The sequence below is a fragment of the Paralichthys olivaceus genome, chromosome 4, assembly GCF_024713975.1.
Source record: "Paralichthys olivaceus isolate ysfri-2021 chromosome 4, ASM2471397v2, whole genome shotgun sequence".
NCBI lineage: Eukaryota > Metazoa > Chordata > Actinopteri > Pleuronectiformes > Paralichthyidae > Paralichthys > Paralichthys olivaceus.
The window spans coordinates 18423811-18443704 of NC_091096.1; the positions used below are offsets into that span (position 1 = coordinate 18423811).

At 42.0% G+C, this 19894-nt stretch overlaps 2 protein-coding genes across 2 annotated transcripts; one reads left to right on the forward strand and one right to left on the reverse strand.

The window, feature by feature from the left end:
• Positions 1-37: 37 nt before the first annotated feature.
• Positions 38-9815, forward strand: dpysl2a (dihydropyrimidinase like 2a). Its single transcript, XM_020093957.2, has 14 exons — positions 38-378; positions 3167-3255; positions 3440-3624; positions 3795-3959; positions 4208-4269; positions 4422-4502; positions 4594-4662; positions 4750-4870; positions 4948-5104; positions 5353-5494; positions 5611-5781; positions 6220-6399; positions 7357-7543; positions 7628-9815. The coding sequence occupies exons 1-14, from the start codon at positions 337-339 to the stop codon at positions 7717-7719; spliced, it is 1743 nt and encodes a 580-aa protein (XP_019949516.2). The 5' UTR covers positions 38-336; the 3' UTR covers positions 7720-9815.
• A 3428-nt stretch (positions 9816-13243) lies between these two features.
• On the reverse strand, positions 13244-19230 carry adra1aa (adrenoceptor alpha 1Aa). Its single transcript, XM_020093740.2, has 2 exons — positions 18196-19230; positions 13244-13944 (listed from the first exon to the last, which is right to left on the reverse strand). Exons 1-2 carry the CDS (start codon positions 19091-19093, stop codon positions 13391-13393), a joined length of 1452 nt encoding a protein of 483 aa, XP_019949299.2. The 5' UTR covers positions 19094-19230; the 3' UTR covers positions 13244-13390.
• Positions 19231-19894: the final 664 nt, after the last annotated feature.

Below are 19894 nucleotides of genomic sequence, written 5' to 3' on the forward strand. Positions count from 1 at the left end.
CCATCTCACACCAGAGAAGCCTGGCGCTGTGCAGGGCGGGGCAGTGCGCATGCGCGGTACCTCTGTGGCCCTTGTCTTGGTGTCTGTCCTGTCTTCAGGGACCTTCTCCAGCTGTACATTCACACAAAGCTCTCTCAGGCGAACACACATCTGCTCACTACGGATTATTTGTCGGGCTGCTCTGTGTAAACCTCACTCTCTGTCGTCGGGAGCCGCCCGGGGCGTCGACCGGCCAACGAGCAGAAGCATCCATTCATCCTTTCAGGGGCAGCTGAGCTTTTCCAGGCGAGCTAGCTAGCGTTAGCCGAGCGAGCGGCAGGGGACAGCTGTGTTAAAATGTCGGGTTACCAAGGAAAGAAGAACATCCCAAGAATCACTGTGAGTATTGTTTAGTCACTTGGGGAATTAATCATCAAATGTATGAATCGGTGGGTTGTATTTTAACGTCAAACGCCTCAAGATTAGAGCAGCAGCTAGCCAGTGATTAGCTGACGTTTCCATTCATTTACACCGAGCCTGTCAGCAGCAGCCCAGCAGATCCACACACTGACAGCATGGCACGAACAATGAGACACCGACAGTATCTCTCTATTTACAGTGTGTTTACATCTGTGCTCCTACATTAGCTCTCCTCATCTCATGGTGTAGTCATCCTATTCATGCACTTGGCTCCATCATCTCTTCATCTTCCATCCTCTTGATTTCTCCTGCCTTCTTCAGCCCTTTCCCTCCCATTCTCTTCCAATCCTGCAGCCAGGACCTGATCGTGTGAAATACTCTTTTAAATGTTGATTTGTGGATCTGTCATGTGTTTGTGTGTGTGTGTGTGTGTGTGTGTGTGTGTGCTGAGGCCTTTAAATCAGAAAGCACAGTATCAACAGTAGAGATGCCGTGATGGTTATTAGAAGTAAACCCTCTTTGGTAAAGTAGGTCATTGGACAGCACCCATCCAAACCTTGTTTTTCCCTCTAAGCTTTCATCATGCAGCCGCTATAACCAGATAGTTCCAACACATCCCAGCAGCCGCTTTAAGTTCATTTGATGGCACTGAGCTGTCTGCTGAAATGTGCTGGTCTGGTTCTGTACAGTTATGAAGGTAGTTGTGACATCTCACAGGTCAGGGTTAGAAACATACAGCCCTGACATCACAGACACAACATGCAGACAACAGGGACCTCAGCCCCCCCCCCCACACACACAGTCACAGTCAGACGGCTCTTACCAGGGAGGGATGAAGAAGGTAGTTTCACTCACCGCAGACATTTTAATAAAACACCAAGATTAGGCTCTGTCCCTGAATTATAGTTAGTGTATTTGTATCAAGGATGTAGCTTAAATGGCCTCTTTGTCTTTATTGATTCAATTTACTGTAACGCATATCTTCATATGTAGACATTGTTCATTTATTAATAAGCATAATGGTAAAAACATCTATTCATTGTCACTTCTTTGTGTGTCTTATTATTGAAGATTATTTGATTGCTCACTTTATCCAAAATAGTAAAGACTGCATTAAATGATGGTGAAGAAAATCCCTAGTAGCAGCAGTTTGTCAAATGTAATGATGATGATAATGCTGGAAAACCATTATATTCTGTGAGTCATTCTGTGTTCCCGTTGTTTCTTTCACCCTGTCTGTAAAGATGTCTCAGACATCCAGCTCATGGTTGTCCATGAGAGGAAGAATCAAAGGCAACAGGACTTGGTTGTAGATACCTGAAGACGTTTGACCTCACATCTCAGAGGCTTCTTCAGACTTCTTCAGTATCGATAACAAGTCCCTGTTGTCCTTGATCCAACTTTTCTTGAATCTGCCCCTCCTGTTTATATTGATGAGTATATGCAAAGAAGTATAAACAGCACCACCAACTACATCCTCCCAAATGATCATAAGTTGAAGGAATCAGTACCTCCCTGAAACCCTTTTCACAAACACTGAACAATATAACCTTCATGAGGATAAGATCTGTTGCAGGACGGTTGTAATGAATTAGAGCCGAAACGATTAGTCGATTAATTGATTCGTTAGTTGACAGAAAACTAACTAACTATTTTGGTAATGGAGTCATTTTTAAATCAAACATCATGAATAAATACTTAATAAACTATGATTTATGCTTTCCTTTGTCCAATATCGTGGTGAATTAAATAATTTTGGATATTTGGACTTTGAACAATAGAAGATTGTTTTGTAGATGTCATGGTTGTCGATGTTGTGATAAGCATTTCTTTTACATTTGTAATAGACTAAATGATAAATCAGTTTATTGAAAAAATAATTGGCAGACGAATCGATAATGAAGTTAATAGTTAGTTGCAGTGGTGTATTAGACTTAATTGATTTTATCAACCTATTATTAAATTGTGTGTGCACCTAACACATTCAGTATCTGTTCTTTCATTTATAGATTCACCTACGCTGCTTGACTCTTGGCCCTTTACTCAGTCCATAGATTTTTTTTAGTGATCACTTCAGTTTTATAATTGGAGATTACAGGATCTATTTTTACAGCAGAGACGTGTGTGGGTCTCTATATCCTCTATGTTCTTTTATATACACTAAGGGAGTTTACGACTTCAGCCAAAAGCCTGTTTGATCTAAGGAATTTTACGACCTCACACACTCATCGCTGAGCCTTCAGGTACAGAGAGGACACAAGGTTATATGACCCCATTATAGGAGAGTAACGACCTGAGAAATCAGGCCAGTCAGCCATGACTTGTATACATAATGCATTCCTTCTGTCTGCGTCCACCCATCATGAACGTAAGAAACAGAGTGACTGCTGCAGTAAAACACTTTTGTCTTCGTTATCTCTCCGCACTGTCCTCAGAGACCTCAGGAAGCCTGTAGGAGAAGTAGGCCAATGCACTACACTCTTCTTTCTTCTCATACAGGTGGAGCTACCACTCAGCAGTTTATTTAAAGGTTTTGATCAAGATTAGCTTCCTCTCTTCAAATGACACGTCTATTATATGTGAATAAATCCCCTAGGAAAACTAATCACTGAAGTTTTTGTGCCACCTGTGAAATTGGTAAAAAAATGCAGTTATTTAACTATGAGCTAAACGTGACTAAAGGAGATGATCTCTTGCTCTTTGACGCAGCTCAACAGGTGTAAAGATGATTTTTATGCTTAATGTGAATGTTGTCTCCTTGTTCCAGAGCGATCGTCTTCTCATCAAAGGAGCAAAGATCGTGAATGATGACCAGTCCTTCTTGGCTGATATCTACATGGAAGATGGAGTCATCAAGTAAGTTCAATTTAAAGATCAATTCTTAAGATGAACTAAGTTTTATTTTAGCAACTCATCTTCATCATACCTCTTCTTCATCCTGAGATGCCTTTTCACATACAGCCTCCCATGTCTGAAAGCTGCTTTAGTGTTTGTCATGATCTCTGAAGTATTTTGTGTGTTTCTCATTTTTCTTTTTCAGGCAAATCGGAGACAACCTCATTGTTCCTGGGGGAGTTAAGATCATAGAGGCTCATGGGAGAATGGTGATGCCTGGGGGTATTGACGTGCACACCCGGTTCCAGATGCCTGATCGAGGCATGGTGGCAGCAGATGACTTCTACCAGGGCACCCGGGCGGCCCTGGCTGGGGGAACGACCATGATCGGTATGTATCATCTCACACTGATTTCCACATTATTTCGACCAGTTTAAAAGCACAGTGAAGCCTCTTGCAGGGTTTATAACACTGCAGATGTACAAGCTGTCAAGCGCATGATTTAATTAAGCAGTCGGTTTATGCACATTAAATCTAACCTGTTTGTTTGTGTTGTGTAGTCGACCATGTGGTGCCGGAGCCTGGCGTCAGTCTGGTTGCTGCCTTCAAGCAGTGGAGGGAGTGGGCTGACAGCAAGTCCTGCTGTGACTATTCTCTGCATGTGGACGTCACTGAGTGGAACAAAGGCACTCAGGAAGATATGGAGGCCCTGGTGAAGGATCATGGTATGCGGTCAATGACCTACCTCTCCACAAATCACTGACTTACCTGCTGCATGTTTGCTAGGCTTTTCATGGGGGGGAAACATCTACACATTCTCACTGAGTGAATTATTAAACAGTAAATCAATATTTCCGCTCTGTAATATTTTTTATCCTTTTGATTTAACTTTTTTCTTTCACTCTGGGTTTTCCCCTCTTTTGCTCTTTATTCCACCTTTGGCTGTTCTCTCTCATAAGTTTTCTGTCTTCAGGTGTCAACTCTTTCCTGGTCTATTTGGCATATAAGGATGTTTTCCAACTTTCTGACTCTCAGGTAGGCTTTGCTTCTGGACAATGTTGGTGGGATCTCTGCTCAGTCATGTGTCAGTGAATATGGGCGGATATATATGTTTACTAGGCTGTTAAATGTCTTTGATGTGGATACCTGACCTCTTAGCTGATGAGCGTGTGTTATACTTTCTTTAGATCTATGAGGTGTTCAGTGTCATCAGAGATCTCGGAGCCATTGCACAGGTGCATGCTGAGAACGGAGACATCATTGCAGAGGTAACAAAAGTACTCACAAAGTTGTATAAGTTTTATTTTTATCATTTTCATTTGTATTTTAGCTCATACTGTTTTTGTGGGGACGTTTCAGGAGCAGCGACGTATTTTAGAGCTGGGCATCACTGGCCCTGAAGGTCATGTGCTCAGCCGCCCAGAGGAGGTGAGTCAGAGGACAGGTTTTCAGTAACTGTAGCTAAAATAGAAAAGAGAGAGCTGGAATGATGATGATGACTGTGTGCGTCTGCAGGTGGAGGCCGAGGCAGTCAATCGCTCTGTCACCATAGCCAATCAGACCAACTGCCCCCTCTACATCACCAAGGTGATGAGCAAGAGCGCCGCTGACGTCATTGCTCTCGCCAGGAAAAGGGGTAAGAAGAGAAACTTGGAACTTACTGTCCTGACACACGTCCACTTCACAATGACATCAGCCTGTCTTCTCCCATAGGTGCTGTGGTTTATGGAGAGCCCATATCTGCCAGTTTGGGCACAGATGGTACCCATTACTGGAGCAAGAACTGGGCCAAGGCAGCGACCTATGTCACGTCTCCACCACTCAGCCCTGATCCCACCACCCCCGACTACCTCAACTCCTTGTTATCATGGTAGGCGCTCTGTGCCAGGACCTAAAACTGGCAGGAACACAGTTTGACATGTGACTGCTTTCGAAGGCATTTTATTTTTACCCAGCTGTAGCTCTTTTAGTGACATCTCATTAGGAGATGTCCTTTGTGCAGAAGGATGCTGTAGTGGCACTTAAATGCACTTTTTATAAACTGTATGTCACACTTCTGTCTTGAGTAATTGCCAAAGATGACAATGTCATTTTTAATTTTCTTTCTTTCTTATCTAGTGGGGACTTGCAGGTGACTGGCAGTGCTCATTGCACTTTCCTGACTTCCCAGCGTGCAGTAGGAAAAGATGACTTCACCCTAATCCCAGAGGGCACCAACGGCACTGAGGAGAGGATGTCCCTAATCTGGGACAAATGTGTGGTGAGCTAATTTCTCATGTTCCAAAAAGTGATATCATGAAGAACTGTAGAGCAAATCACCCTGTAAACCTTTTGTGTATGTTGAGATGCTTGTATGTGATTACTCGTCCTCAAAAGGTGACTGGCAAGATGGATGAGAACCAGTTTGTGGCAGTGACCAGCACAAACGCAGCCAAGATCTTCAACCTGTATCCCCGCAAGGGCCACATCGCTGTGGGGTCTGATGCTGACCTCGTGCTGTGGGACCCAGATATCACCAAGATCATCTCAGCTAAGAGTCACAACCTGGTCAGTCACATGTTGAGACTTTATTCTTCAAACTATATGTTATTGGCTGCAATACACTTTTCACATCATAAGTCATTATAATGCCAGCTCTGTTAAGAGAAGTATGGTAGCAGTTTAATGTTTTACACACTTTACTACTATAGCAACAAAAGATTTAGTAATGTAACATAATAATACAGAATGCAGGTGAACAGTGTCCTGTTGGAGCAGGTAAAACAAGAACTATCAGATATGTTGCTGCTCATCAAATAATCCTGTAGCATTGATTATTAAATAATCATGTAGCAAAAAAAGGAACCATCCCTCCTTTTTATTGAACATATTCATATCACAATGTATCAGAAAAACATCATTAATGTTAAACACGTAATAAGACACACCATGTGTGTTCGTCTGAGCAGTGTTGTGGTCGTCTCCTAATCAAATCTCTTCTTTCAGGCTGTGGAGTATAACATCTTCGAGGGCACAGAGCTGCGTGGAGGTCCATCTGTGGTGATCAGCCAGGGCAAGATTGTGTTGGAGGAGGGAAACCTTCACACCACTGAAGGCTGCGGGCGCTACATCAGCCGCAAACCTTTCCCTGACCACGTGTACAAGAGGATAAAGGCTCGCAGCAGGGTGAGTCCGAGCAGACGCCGTCATGCAGAGGAACTGAACTCTTAGGGCCTGATCTAATAAAGCTCTGTGCGTGTAAAACGTGGTCAAACCTCACCTGCAAAAAAACATGCAAGCTGATCAAGTAACGGTGCACACTGAGGATCGCGTGTAGAATAACACGCGCTCTCTATTTAGTACGTTTGCCTTAATGAATATGCAATTTTCTACCAAGTTTCTACCAGAGTAGATGCAAATCTTGAATTGATTTACAAAGCCTCAAGATAATTGTGGTGATTGACTGCGTCTATATTTAATACATTTGAAAGGTATGTGCTAATCGGCACAGTGTTGCACACAGATGGCTGCAGTTATTGTGGTGAGGAGGAGACGGCATGAAAGAAGACGGAGAGAGAGCTGTTTTTCAGAAAGTGAACTGCACCTGCTGCTCAGTATTGGTCAGAGACATCTCTTCCACTGGCCCCCCACCTGTTTTATTTGCCGAGGTTTTATTAGGAGCTATTTTCTTATGTCCTGCTATCCTCTCTTGATTTCATCGGTTTTTGTTTTACCCACAGCATTTACTTTCTCGCAGATACTCTCCCATTTCGTGTTTCTTGGAGTCATACGAATATTTCTTTGCTGTAGCTCAACAACATGTTTGTTTGCCTCTTCCACTAACACCTCCAATTCCATGGCATAAAATTTTGCTTTGTGCTTACGGTCACTCTCCTCTCCGTAATGCTCCATTGTGGAAACCAGTTATGCACGCAAAACACTTATTTAAATACTACTGCCTCCACCATGTTTGCACCTGTTATCATTTACGCAATTATTTTTAGTAGATCACCCGCAAAACGCCAACCAACCAAACATGCCATCTGTTAAAATGCACATGCAATTTAGCGTTTGGGATCTTAGTAGATCTGGCCCTTACAGTATAGGGAGCTCGTGGTCTGATGATTTTTCCTGCATGTGTAGCTCACAGAGTTGCGAGGAGTTCCCAGGGGCCAGTACGACGGGCCGGTGTGCGAAGTGACAGTGACTCCCAAGGTCATGTCCACAGTCTCCTCGGTGAAGACCTCCCCTGCTAAGCAGCAGCAGCCGCAGCAGCAGATTGCTCACCAGCCAGTGCGCAACCTTCACCAGTCTGGATTCAGCTTGTCTGGTGAGTCGAAGCACATCTTCTGTTGTCCTCTGTCGCAACTAGAAGTTGAAGTTATATCCTACTCTATCTTGGTGGTTTTTTCAGGTGCCCAAGTTGACGACAACATCCCTCGTCGCAACACTCAACGCATCGTGGCTCCTCCTGGTGGAAAAGCCAACATCACCAGCCTCGGCTAATTTCCTCCCATGACTGAGTGCAGGGCCACACGGGACAAGAAGCCACTGTCACATGACATGTGGTCACCTCTGACTCCTCCCCCTCTGCACTCAACCCAAACCACTCCATCCATTCTATTCACACACTACCACCATGTCACCTCATTCAAAAAAAGAAAGAAAGCATTATTCCATTTTTTTTCTTTCCTGCCATATTCCACAGTCTTCAAGGAAAGATCAAGTGAATTGAAACAGCTTTTTTAAAGCCCAGTTTGATTATCCATGGAGGTTATTTGTTTACATTTGTTTACATTTGTTGTATAATTTCTTGCTGTACATGTTTTAGCTGTTGAGTTGCTTCTTTTGGCTCAGAAAGTTGACCTAAAAAGTTGTCGTTTACACGAGCAGGCAATTTAGAAACAGCAGTTGTTTACAGTTTCTCTTCTTGCGCTGTGTATTTCCCAGATATTAATAAGAATGTGCTGGTGGTGGTGTAGCACCATCACCTTTATTTAAACGTTAAAACCTCCTCTCTCCTTGTTGTAACGTGGCTCCACTGCTGTTTCAGTAGGAAAATGTGACTTTGTTAATGCAAAAATCTCAAAATACTAATGGAAGATTAGACCATAGAATATTGTTTTTACATCTCTGACGTTTGCAGTATGAGCTGAACAATTCACTTTGGTCTTCCTTTTGTGCTATGGCTGCACTTTCTTCATTTCTTTATTTTGTGTGAATTGATGTTTTATGTTTTATTGAAGTCGTCTTTTAGAATATGCTGACTGCACTGAAAGGAAAAGAAAGGGTATTTTAGAGTTAAACCACTCATTCAGTTTCAGCCTGAATATGGGAGTAGGGAGGAGAAATGGCTGCTACATAATATTTTGTCTGAGAATCACCTCCCCCCACCCCTCATATTATCATTTTGTTGTTTTCCTCATGTTTGTGAAAAGGTTGTCAGGGCAAGCTTCCAATAATCAGAGCGGTGTATATTGTTGAGAATGCAGACAGGCACTAAGATGAAGCTGGATATGCAGACAACCTTTCTGCACCTGGTGCTATAAGACCATCGCTGCATATGTGCAGATGATGTACACACACACACACACACGTTTGTACTTCTATCTTAGTGACGACACTCATTGACACGATGCATTCCCTAGCCCCTTAGCCTAACCATCCAAACTAAATGCCTAACCTTAACCCTTAATCTAACCTAAACCTTATTTTAACCCTAACCCTAAAACCCTAACCCCCAAACAGTCCATTAAATGTGGGTCAGAAAGTGAGGACCCACCTTTAACCAAAATTTCCTCACTCCGTAGGTTGTAGGCTCAAACTGGTCCTCACATATAGCTGTACAAGAGCACACACACACACACACACACACAAACACGCACACACGCACACATGCACACAAAACAGTGGTGTAAGCTTTGTAATAATAGCAGCCAGGGCACAAGCCTTTTACCTAGTATTGACAGAATTTGTTTTTGCACTAAATGGTTAACCTGTATGTGAGCTTGCAACTTTTTGTTTGTGTTTGGATATTCGTTGAGTTGAACTCCTTGCTTGCCTCCTCTGTAAGATATTGACAGCGCACTGTATCTATGAAGGCTCTTTAAAGAAGTGGAACCATGATCTTTTGAGACCTGATGAAAAATGCTCCAGTATGTGTATGAATTCCCTCACAGTGTGCAGATATTGTGTCCACTGTTCTAGGTGTTAGTGTTGTGAATGAGTTACCAGATATCCAGTTGTTCTTTCCTTACCCATTGAGACACCAGAGTCACTCAAGGTCGTAAACTTTATTCACCGAAACCACGGGTCGTCAGTACTGTAAAACACTGGATTATTTCTTCCTCATTGCCTTGTCAAGTGTTGGTTTTGTATGCCAAGCTATAATGTGAAGTGTTGACATTTGGGGAAGTTTCATGGTGATGGTTGTTGAGTTGTTACGTTCAGCACTGTTGTTGCCCCTCGCCCAGCAAGTGTGATACTCTCTCAGAAGTGTATGTTTTGTAGGTTACAAGGGTTTTGGGGGGAATTCGTTGGTCCCGTCAGCATTTGACCCTATCTGTGTTGACTTCAGTGGATTAAAATAATAAAAAATTAAACTAATGCGACTTGTTTTAATACACACAGCTACCCATATAAAATATAAATGGAACATTTTATGTGTAATTATTGTTTAATAGAGAACATTCCTGGAAAAAACTGATCTGTGGATTGAATCCATCTACATATTTAAACAGTTGTATTATTTCCTGTTGACACATTTTACACAATTGCACGTTCTGACGACCCACTACACAACAGCAGGATTGAAAAGTGCATTTACTCAAGTACTGTACTCAAGTAGTATTACAGAGGTACTTGCACTTGCATTTTCTTTTTTATCCTACTGCAATTTTGGTATCATATATTTCCAGCACAGATTAATTCACAGTTTGGTGTAGATGTAAATTTAAGAATTTCCATGTTGAACTTAATGAATTTATCTTGTAAACACAAAGGGATTCTTTTAAATTGCTGATCAACACTTCTGCAAGTGAAATTGTGAAGGACCTTTACATGTGAGTATTTTTACATTGTGGCATAACTACTTTGACCTCCTTCATCCCTGATTAAAAGATTGTCTTGGATCTCATAAGCAACTAATTAGAATTAGTTCATTAGAAGTGAAGTAGACAAACTGATTTGCATAATCCCCCCAAGAACCTCTAAAGATTTATGAGCAGATCAGTACATTGTTTGACATATTGAATAAAATGTCATCCAAGGATGGGGTGAATGCGAAGAGACACTAGGTGGAGGCACAGAGTCGTGATGTGAAGCCTCAGCCCCAGAGGAGCATTCTGTTGTTCCATCTCTTTAGTCACTTCATCTGTGGGGGACGCCTCCGGTAAAATGAACTGATGGAGAGAAGGATTACATCACAGTGCACACGTCAACAGAAGTTGTGTGATTTGTTGGAATGAAGCTCCCCTGGCTGTTGGATACTTGTACAATTAGGACTTAATATGATGAGTGCACTGATGAAACCAGAGAGGGAGAATCCTACAATGTCAACTTCAACTGACAAGAGGAAACAAAGCATCGGGACGGCTTAGCTAAAATAAATCCTCTCTGGGGAAGAGTGCAAACATGAGTCACCAGCAGTGCATTCAATCCACTGTGACACAGACGCCACTTTATAAGAGCAAGAGTCCTCAGAGAGTTGATCTGTCATCACTGCAGCATCATCGTGAACACTTGTTTACAACTGTGTACATTTATGATCAAAAGTGACTGTGTAGAATCGTAAGTAGATAACAAACAACAGGCTGAAACCAGAAGCAACTAAGGAAATCAGGGTTGGAGATACCTCGAAAATTGAGTTTGTGAATCACAGGTTGATAAAATCTGGAAGAAGATAAAGAAAAACATTATACAAAAATACAAAAATTAAAATAGCCTATATATACATTTGACTTTGGGATACTCCCTGAGCCAAACCTATAATATCTAATGCAAACCTAATTATTTATCTATCCTTTCCCTTTTTTACTTTTTTATATCTAATAAATAATAATAAACTTTATTTACATAGCACAAAAACGTTAAAGTGCTTCACAAACAGAAAAACAGAAAAAGTGCACAAACACAAAAATATAAATGAAATATACGAAAAAAACATAAGAAATCTCTTTTTTTTCTCTTTTCTTTTCTTTGGTTAATTACTATTTAATTAAATGTTCATGTATCCTTAATTTCAGATCTATCATAATTACAACTGTTGTACTGTAATTTTTAATGAATGAATCTGGGATGTTGACACTGCAGGTTGGATGTGCAGGGAATGTGGTGGTTTACAGTGATTGTTTTAAAGCTTAGTGACACCATCTTTCTTCCTTTCTATCTCTACTATGGTGAAGTAACTGAGAGGGATCAGACTCAGAAATAAAAAATGTGAATGTGGAGAATCAGGGATTATGGGTTCAGTCTCCAATCACCAGAACAAATGCATTAGAAAGGAATACAGAGGAGGTGTAGATTTTACACGTATTGATCATTTCACTGTGAATACATAAAATCAGGCTGCAGGGTAAAATCAGGGAATGCCAGTGAAACACAGGAGCGCTGTTCTTGCTCTGCTCCAGTCTATAACTGCCTCCTGCAGGGTTGCATATCAAATTATGGGATTCATTACTGCTATTGCATTTGGAAGATGATATATCTTGATGAAACTTGGTGCATAGGTATTTGCAGCCCAAGTAGAGGGATGGGTGAATTAGCTTATCTGTGTCATCTGTAGTTTATTGCTGCTGCAGCTCTAGCTCCTCTCCTAATGGCATCCGTGCACAGATGGAGTGATTTACAGGTTCACAGACACACCAGTCGCGGATACAGACAAAGCACAGCACACTTCCCCCCCGTGGGAGACCTGTCGAATCCACTTTTACCTCTGAACTTAATGCGCTGAAGGAGGATGTTGGTTTAATGAGGTCTACTGAATGCCCCTCTCTCTGAGACTCACAAAAGGAGTACATCTGGGTACTACAGAGGGCGTAGCCAAGAGAAAATAAATCAATACGGCTGGTAGAGGTTGTCCTCTTGCCCTTTGATGCATCTGCGTATACAGAGAGACACTCCAGTCTTGAACTCACAGTAAACACACTTAGTTCCCCCCTTTGCACTTACAAACACGGCACAGGTCTTGAGGGAGGCTGTGATAAAGACTCTGCGTGCACTGAGCATGGATGGTGACTTAAAAAGACAGAAACACAAGGAGTGTTCGGCCTGAGAGAAGAATGTCTGAGACTGTGACTTAACGTGACATCTCTAAATCAAGAGGATTCTTTAAGAGGCTTGGGGGCTGGTCAAGATTGAGGTCAGCGACCACAAGGTCAGTTAAAATTCCAGTACATTAAGCCATCCATCTGGCACTGCTCGGAGGTAGATGCAACTGTGGGAATGTGGATGGACGAGAACGGTTTTTAGGGGCCGTATATTTAGTGAATCAGCCCCCTCACAAAAAAATTATGAAACACCAGCAAAGAGTTTTTTTTAAATGAAGCCATGAATCTCTTGTTAGGAATATGTCATACAAATTTATTGTAATGTGACATGGAAGCACACAGCGTCTCAGGAACAGCATTATAGGCAAACGACGGGAGCACCACAGACCAGCATTTTTAGTAACATTTGGTGAAATCATGCAATATATAAAACTTTGCTATTTACATTTTTACACATTTTAAATGGCTCCTCTGTGATATAAATATGTAAACATCCAGGAATATTTTGGTCCTCTTCAGGAAAAAAAAATTCACAGCTTCTCTACTATATGGTTCTTTTCATTTGGTCCACATCAGCGGTTGCTTACAGGGTTGTTTCAAAAACTGAGTAGACATTGGCTTTACTTTTATGATTTAAAAGAAGTCTTTATTATCAATGATAAGCTGTGTGTTGTGGAGGTTTGTCATTAACAACGCCTTCTTCTTGAAGAGGAAACATATAGTGCTTATGATATTTCTTTGGAAGATTTTCTCACATCAAGCAAAAACCACAGAATGATATCAAGGCAGAGACATTAAACATTTTAAATGTCAAAGCAACAGTTGTGATGTCAACAGGACAAAAAGGAAATGTATTTGCATCTGTGACCTTGAAATGGGAGTTGTTACTAATGGATGAAGGATTACAGCGGTCACACAGACTCTCCTTTTTCCGACAAGGACAGTTGGTGGATTTTAATGGTGGGAAGGTTTCCGGCGGGAGGGGGCTGGGCGCAGTTTGACTCCTGCGGGGGGGTCCCGCTGCTGAGAATGCAGCAGCAGGTTTGGTGGAAGCGTTTGCTGCAGAATTTGGCCACTTTAGCCCTGCTCGTCTCGGCCGGTCCCGAGCCACTCGCGGAGCCTCCAGAAAAGACCTTCCAGTCTCTGCTGTCCCTGGAGGAAGGGGTCCTCAACAGGGCCATGGAAGAGGAGGGGCTGAGCTGACAGGGAGCCGCCCCGCTGTCTGGGCCCAGCGTGAGGGGCTTGCTGTGACCTTGTGGTTGACTCTGACCTGCACTCAGATGATGATGGTGGGGTCTGGGTGTCCTTCTTAAACAGCGAACTCCAAGTAAACTCTGGAACGCTTTCTTAAACTCCTGGTTGGAGCATGGGTAGATGATGGGGTTGATGCAGCTGTTGAAGTAACCGAGCCAGAAGGTGATCTTGAACACTGTGTCAGAAGGTCGGTATGCAGGGAATATGGAGCCTGTAGGAACATCCGATACACAGGAGGGATTAACAGCAAAATCCAAACTCACGACTGAAACATGAAATTTAAGCTAAATGGTAACACCGGCGTGCTGACATGCTGTTATTAAGCAGGTAACAGGATCACCTTCTTCGTTTCTAATGTTTTTATTATTAGCACTAAAGTAATGTAAAGATGAGCCTGCTGAGTTACAAAGTAATGGGAAACTCACAAATTGGAGTTGTTGTGGTGCCAGATGAAAAAAGAAGGGATCTAGGAGGGAGCTTATGTGAAGTAAATTGAATTGAATGAAAAGTCAGGGGATGACCAGAGGATAAGATTTTTTATGTGGACAATCGTTTGTGTCAATCCATCTAGTAGATACAAATACAACAAATGGATTTCATGAAACTTTGTGGAAGAATGTGCTGCGGGGTCAAGGAAGAACCCATAACATTTCAGTGAAGATCTGGCTCAGGGGGCAGATCCAGGAGTTTATTTTTTACTTTATAGGACATTGCAATCTGGTAAATTTAAATTCGGTTTCATAAGGAGACTGTACATAGAGGTGTGAGTATCATTCTACTTCACTATAGAATCAGTCAATAACTCAGAGTGGTGCTGTTGCAAATATAAATAGATCCCTACAGTCAACAGGATTCAACCTCTGGGGGCCATGAGCATACAAAAAAAAGCATATGACAGTCAACTGAACAGGTATTTTAGATATTTAAGGCGAACCAAAACAATAAAGTGACGAACCAATCGGGCATTTAGAGTATTTTTTTGAGATCCAAATACTTTTTCAACTATCTGTTCCATCAAAAGTTGCGTTCATATGAAATATACACGAAATCTGGACAAACCTTTGCCAGTCTTTAATTGTTCTATCCAGTTTCCACTAACCAAAGCTCCCTGCTTGTCTCCAAGGTTGAGAGTATGGTTAGATTGGCTCCATAAATTGTGCTGCTTTTGATAAGAAGAAGTATTCACAGCAGAGAGTGTGAGCAGGATCCGTGATGAAGAAGGGCTTGACGGGCACATTACATGCAGGCCTGTTGTGACTCTTCACATATCCTGTGGCAGCCAGTGAAATATTCAATAATTACATGGTTGACTTCTTGTGAGGCTGCAATATATCTATCTATCTAAGGTTGCCTGTCATCTCTCTTCGGAGGTAGAATGGGGAGATTCTGTTTCGTGAAATCCCTTATTGGACGAGCTGCTGGAGATATTCAAACGTGGGCTTTTGAAAAATGAGATCATGATATGGAGATGGATAGAAAGACAAGGTGCGGGAGTTTGAGAGCAAATGATTTCGTGCCTGGCTGTGCAGCTCATATGTTTTACTCCCAGCGGTGCCAAAAAGACCTGTTCTATAGCTGCAACATTCCTTGATATATTCACTTTTGATTAAAAAAAGAAAGCAATTGCTACTGGTGGATAGATGTAATTATTGTCCACAATCAACAAAGCACCAATGCCTGTTTCCATGTACAAGCTTCTCTTTTGCAATGCTACCCTCTAAATAAAACCATAGTTTACTTTGGGTCTGTTGGACAAACCTGCAAAGTTCAGTATAGTCACTCTGTAACAAAGGCTGTTTTTAGTTGCTGAGGAACAAGGTTTGGATCAAACAGCAACAAAATGATGCATTCATGGGAGAGCAACTAGTGGGAAAAAACTTGTCTGTTCACACTTTTAAACACTTGTTCTAATTTAGTTTTGACTGCCTGCTGTTGTGCTGGGCTGTAAAAACAGCTGAACACAAGGTGAAGGATGAAAGAGTGAACCGGGACGTGAGGGAAGTGTAGTTGAGGGACATAAAAGCAAACAGTGATCTGATAGTTACTAAAATCATAGTAGAACTCAACATTTTAACTTGTCACCCTTGTGTTGTGGAGTACAAGTGTATACTAAGCTGTGGCAGTATACTGTAATGCCGCTGCTAGGTGTGGTCAGGTGCAGAGTTCTGATAGAAAGGTATAAAGTCAGTATTTATTTATGTCTGTTTGTTTATTTATTTGTAAGCAGGATTACACAAAACCAATTTTGACAAAACTTGGTGGAGGGATGGGGTCTTACCGTGGGATGAACCCATTAAATTTTGATGTGGATGCAGGATTAAGGGCCAGATCTTTCTTAAAATGTGTTTTTCGACAGATAAATCATTTTGGGTGATCAGACCCCTTCTGGGTATCCTAATACGTTTATTTGATAGTGATGCAAGAGCGAGGACATGATAATACATAAGAGTTCCAGGTTATGGTCAGTGCTTTAAAATCTTATGGCACAAGGGCACTCAAACATTTATATAATAGCTTTATACTTTATTATAATCTCTGAGAAGAGCTACTAAAATGTCAAAAAAATTAATACAGAGCCTAACAACTCTTTTTAAGATGTTTTGACATGATTCATTTCCCATGATTTGTTTTTCTCTAATAGCAAAGTAATGCTTACAATAAACCAAATAAGACAATCGTGAGTTATCTGGTGCTATATATACGTCAAAACCTGATTCACTGCTATATCTGTCATTGTCCACAGACATATGAGGCAGCGGTATGCAGCCCGACACCGGCATTAGTAAGGGAGCATTGGTAAGCCTAGGCTTTTCCTCATTTCCCTACTCAGGAAAGAACTCGGCCAAATGGTAGCAGCTATATTTACAAGCATGAGAGCATGGAATAAATAAATACCCAGTGGGAGTTTTGAGGTCTTACCCCTATCTCATATGTACTTGGTTCAGATTTCCTTCTCTCATTCCCTCCACATTGACACAAACATATAAATTGCATGTGTGGTTGGCAAGCTGTGTTACATCCCCCCATCAGGCTGGGTAGTGTTCTTGAGGGAAACATCATGGTCCAACACCAGTGTGATGTCTGTGATCTCTCATCCCCTGACAGACATTTTAATGAAGTGAGTCACCGACACAAGAGAGAGGGTAAGGGGCAGAGTAACGGCTTGATACTTTGTTCAAGGGTCTTACTTTAAAATATATATTGGTCTGAAATCCTGTGGTTATGTTTACAGACGTTGGAGCGCTGGAGCCCGTCACGAATCTGAAAGATTTATTGAGCCTATTTATAGGACGTCTACCTGGCCAAGTCAAAGCATTTACTATGCTGCTCAAGAGGCCATTCAACGGGCAACCATCCAGTATCTGAATGGCAGTTCCCTTCAGTGTGCCACCACAGAACAGCCATTCAATTAAATATGCTAGCACTTAAAAACTTGGCTGCGGCACAAGTTGATGAAAGGATCTGAAGAAATTAATTAATGCAAAGGTTAGAACGCTTCCTGATTTATATATGTGTGAGTGCATATATGAACGTGCTTTTAATTTGTCAAATTTAACAATTTACGAAATGTGTATTTTCAACCAAGAGATATATAAAGCACGACTCAGGAGACAACTAGCTATAGCTGATGGAAAAAATGGAAACAACTCACTTTGTTCCGTCTCTACTGTCTTCTGCCTTTATAGTTCAACATTTAACCCCTTCAATATTTGTAATTTTTAACCTTTGGTTTGTGCTGTTAGGTAAAATCTTTAATCGAACATAGCCAGGCTATCTGTTTACTTGTGTTTTCCATATAAAGATGGACGACACACATCCACTTCGTTACTCTATCCAGAAATGAAGCCATTAAATCCCTGATAACTGCCATCTTATGCCGAAGACTTCACTTGGAGCAAGAGTGTCCTCAGTAGTGATCAGACAGTAGAGCTGTCAGTGTCAGCTGTCAATCAAGATGTTTCAGACCATTTTCATAAAATCAAATAACTAATTAAAACCAAACTCAGCAGAAAAATGTGCACTTTAATAATCATCAGTGTGATGACAGAATCCATCTTTGATATAAAAATTATTTGAAGTGTATTTTGTCTTCTTCGTTTGGCCCACATCCCATTCACTATTATGTAGGGGTCAGGGTTTATGTCCTATATTGCAGCCAGCCACCAGACACTTTGGCTTCACTTTTTGGGAACTGCTGTGTTGTCCATTCTTTTATACGGTCTATGGTTTTCAGTCTCGGTGCCAAGGGTTAGCTAGAGATAACTAACCCTTCATAATTATCAGACGTGTGGTATCTATCCTCTGATCTAACTCACAGCAAATACAGAACCATTTCCATACCACTTTAAACACACGACATACAGTGTAGGCTTATTAAAATGATATGCAAATGAGCCATATGCGTTCGTGCGTTCCACTATTGTTCAATAATCACACGCAATATAGACATGATGATACTCACCAATGGGTAGCACCAGGAAAAAGGGCAGCCAGCATAACACGAAGCAGCCAACCACGATGCCCAAGGTCTTTGCAGCTTTCTTCTCACGTGAGAACTTGAGCAGTCTCAGGGCAAAGTGTGTGCGGTTACGAAGGGCCTCGTCCTCTGACACAGTCGTGTTGCCTCTGTGTATCCTGAGTATCACCCGCTCCGAATCTGACTTCTCAGTCTTGTGGCCCTCCCTCAGGCCCTGGCTCTCTCTGTGAGCGACCACATAGACCCGACAGTACATGGCCAGTATGATGGTGAGAGGGAGGTAGAAGGAGCCCACAGCAGAGAAGATAGCATAGGCAGGCTCCTCTGTGATCTTGCAGATGGACTCGTCCTCTGGAGCTGGCTCTTTCCAGCCAAACAAAGGTCCGATAGATATGATGATAGATAGCACCCACAGCAGCATCACCGCCAACAGAGCCCTGCGTTTTGTCATGATGGCTGGATAACGCAGAGGATAACTGACTCCAATGTAGCGGTCCACAGAGATCACACAGAGGCTCATGATCGAGGCAGTGCAGCAGAGCACATCAACAGCTGCCCAAACATTACAGAAGGCCCGTCCAAAAACCCAACGGTCCAGGATCTCAAAAAGGGCAGAGAAGGGTAGTACAGTGGAGCTCAGCAGCAAATCTGCCACTGCCAGATTAACTATAAAATAATGTGTGACCGTCCGCAGGTGTCGATGACAAACTACAGAGAGGATTACCAGGATGTTTCCCACAATTCCGAACACAATGAGGACACCGAGGATCAAGCCCAAAGCCACAGCCTTGACCATGTTTAGCTCTGGGACTATAACTTCGCTGCAGTTGGAGCAGTTCTGTGTCAGTGGAGCTGGGGTCATGTTGTCCAGGACAGGAACCATGTGCTCCAATTCTGCACTGATGATGTAGACCAATACACACACACCTATCTAAGTTCACCACAGCAGAAAAAGGACATCAGGGAATTCTCATAAAAGCCATTAGAGTAATGGTCTCTCTTGTCAAAACATAATTTGAATGATGATGCCTCTGGCAAATAAGCCATTACGTTAGAGATGCATCAAGAAAAATAAAACTACAGGACGCATGCGAAAACACTGAGAAAGAAGTATAATATATGCAGACAAAACCTAGAAGGCTGAAATCAGTGAATCCATCTTTAAAATGTTAAAATGTATTATGCAGCTGCTCTGAAAAAATAGTTGCATGATGGGATAGATGGTTGGATTCACATCTGGACAAACCTTTGCCAGTTCTCTGAACCAAAAACTGTCGCTCGGGCACAAAATTAGAGTTAATTTTCTCAAAACTTGGAGCGAGAAACGACTTTTCTGGGTTGGATGCTTGGTGACCAGTTGGCAGCTTCCTCCTGTTGAACACAGGGGGGCATTTTCAGCTTGAACGCAGCAAGATGGATACAGCAGCAACATCCAGTGCCTTTGAGAAAAGAGAGACAAAATAATCTGCTTCAAAAGAATTGGCACATCCATCCCATACATGATAACACAACGGCATTAATCCTTATTTTTGAAGTGTTTTTTCGTTCCCATGTTAGATTGCCTCAGATCTATCAAGACTGGGGGTAAGAGACAGCGTCTGAGTCACAGTTGCTGTCAGATCAATGTGACCACATGCAGCCTCATCCTGCGCTTATTGACTAAACACAATGTGAGGTTGAGGAA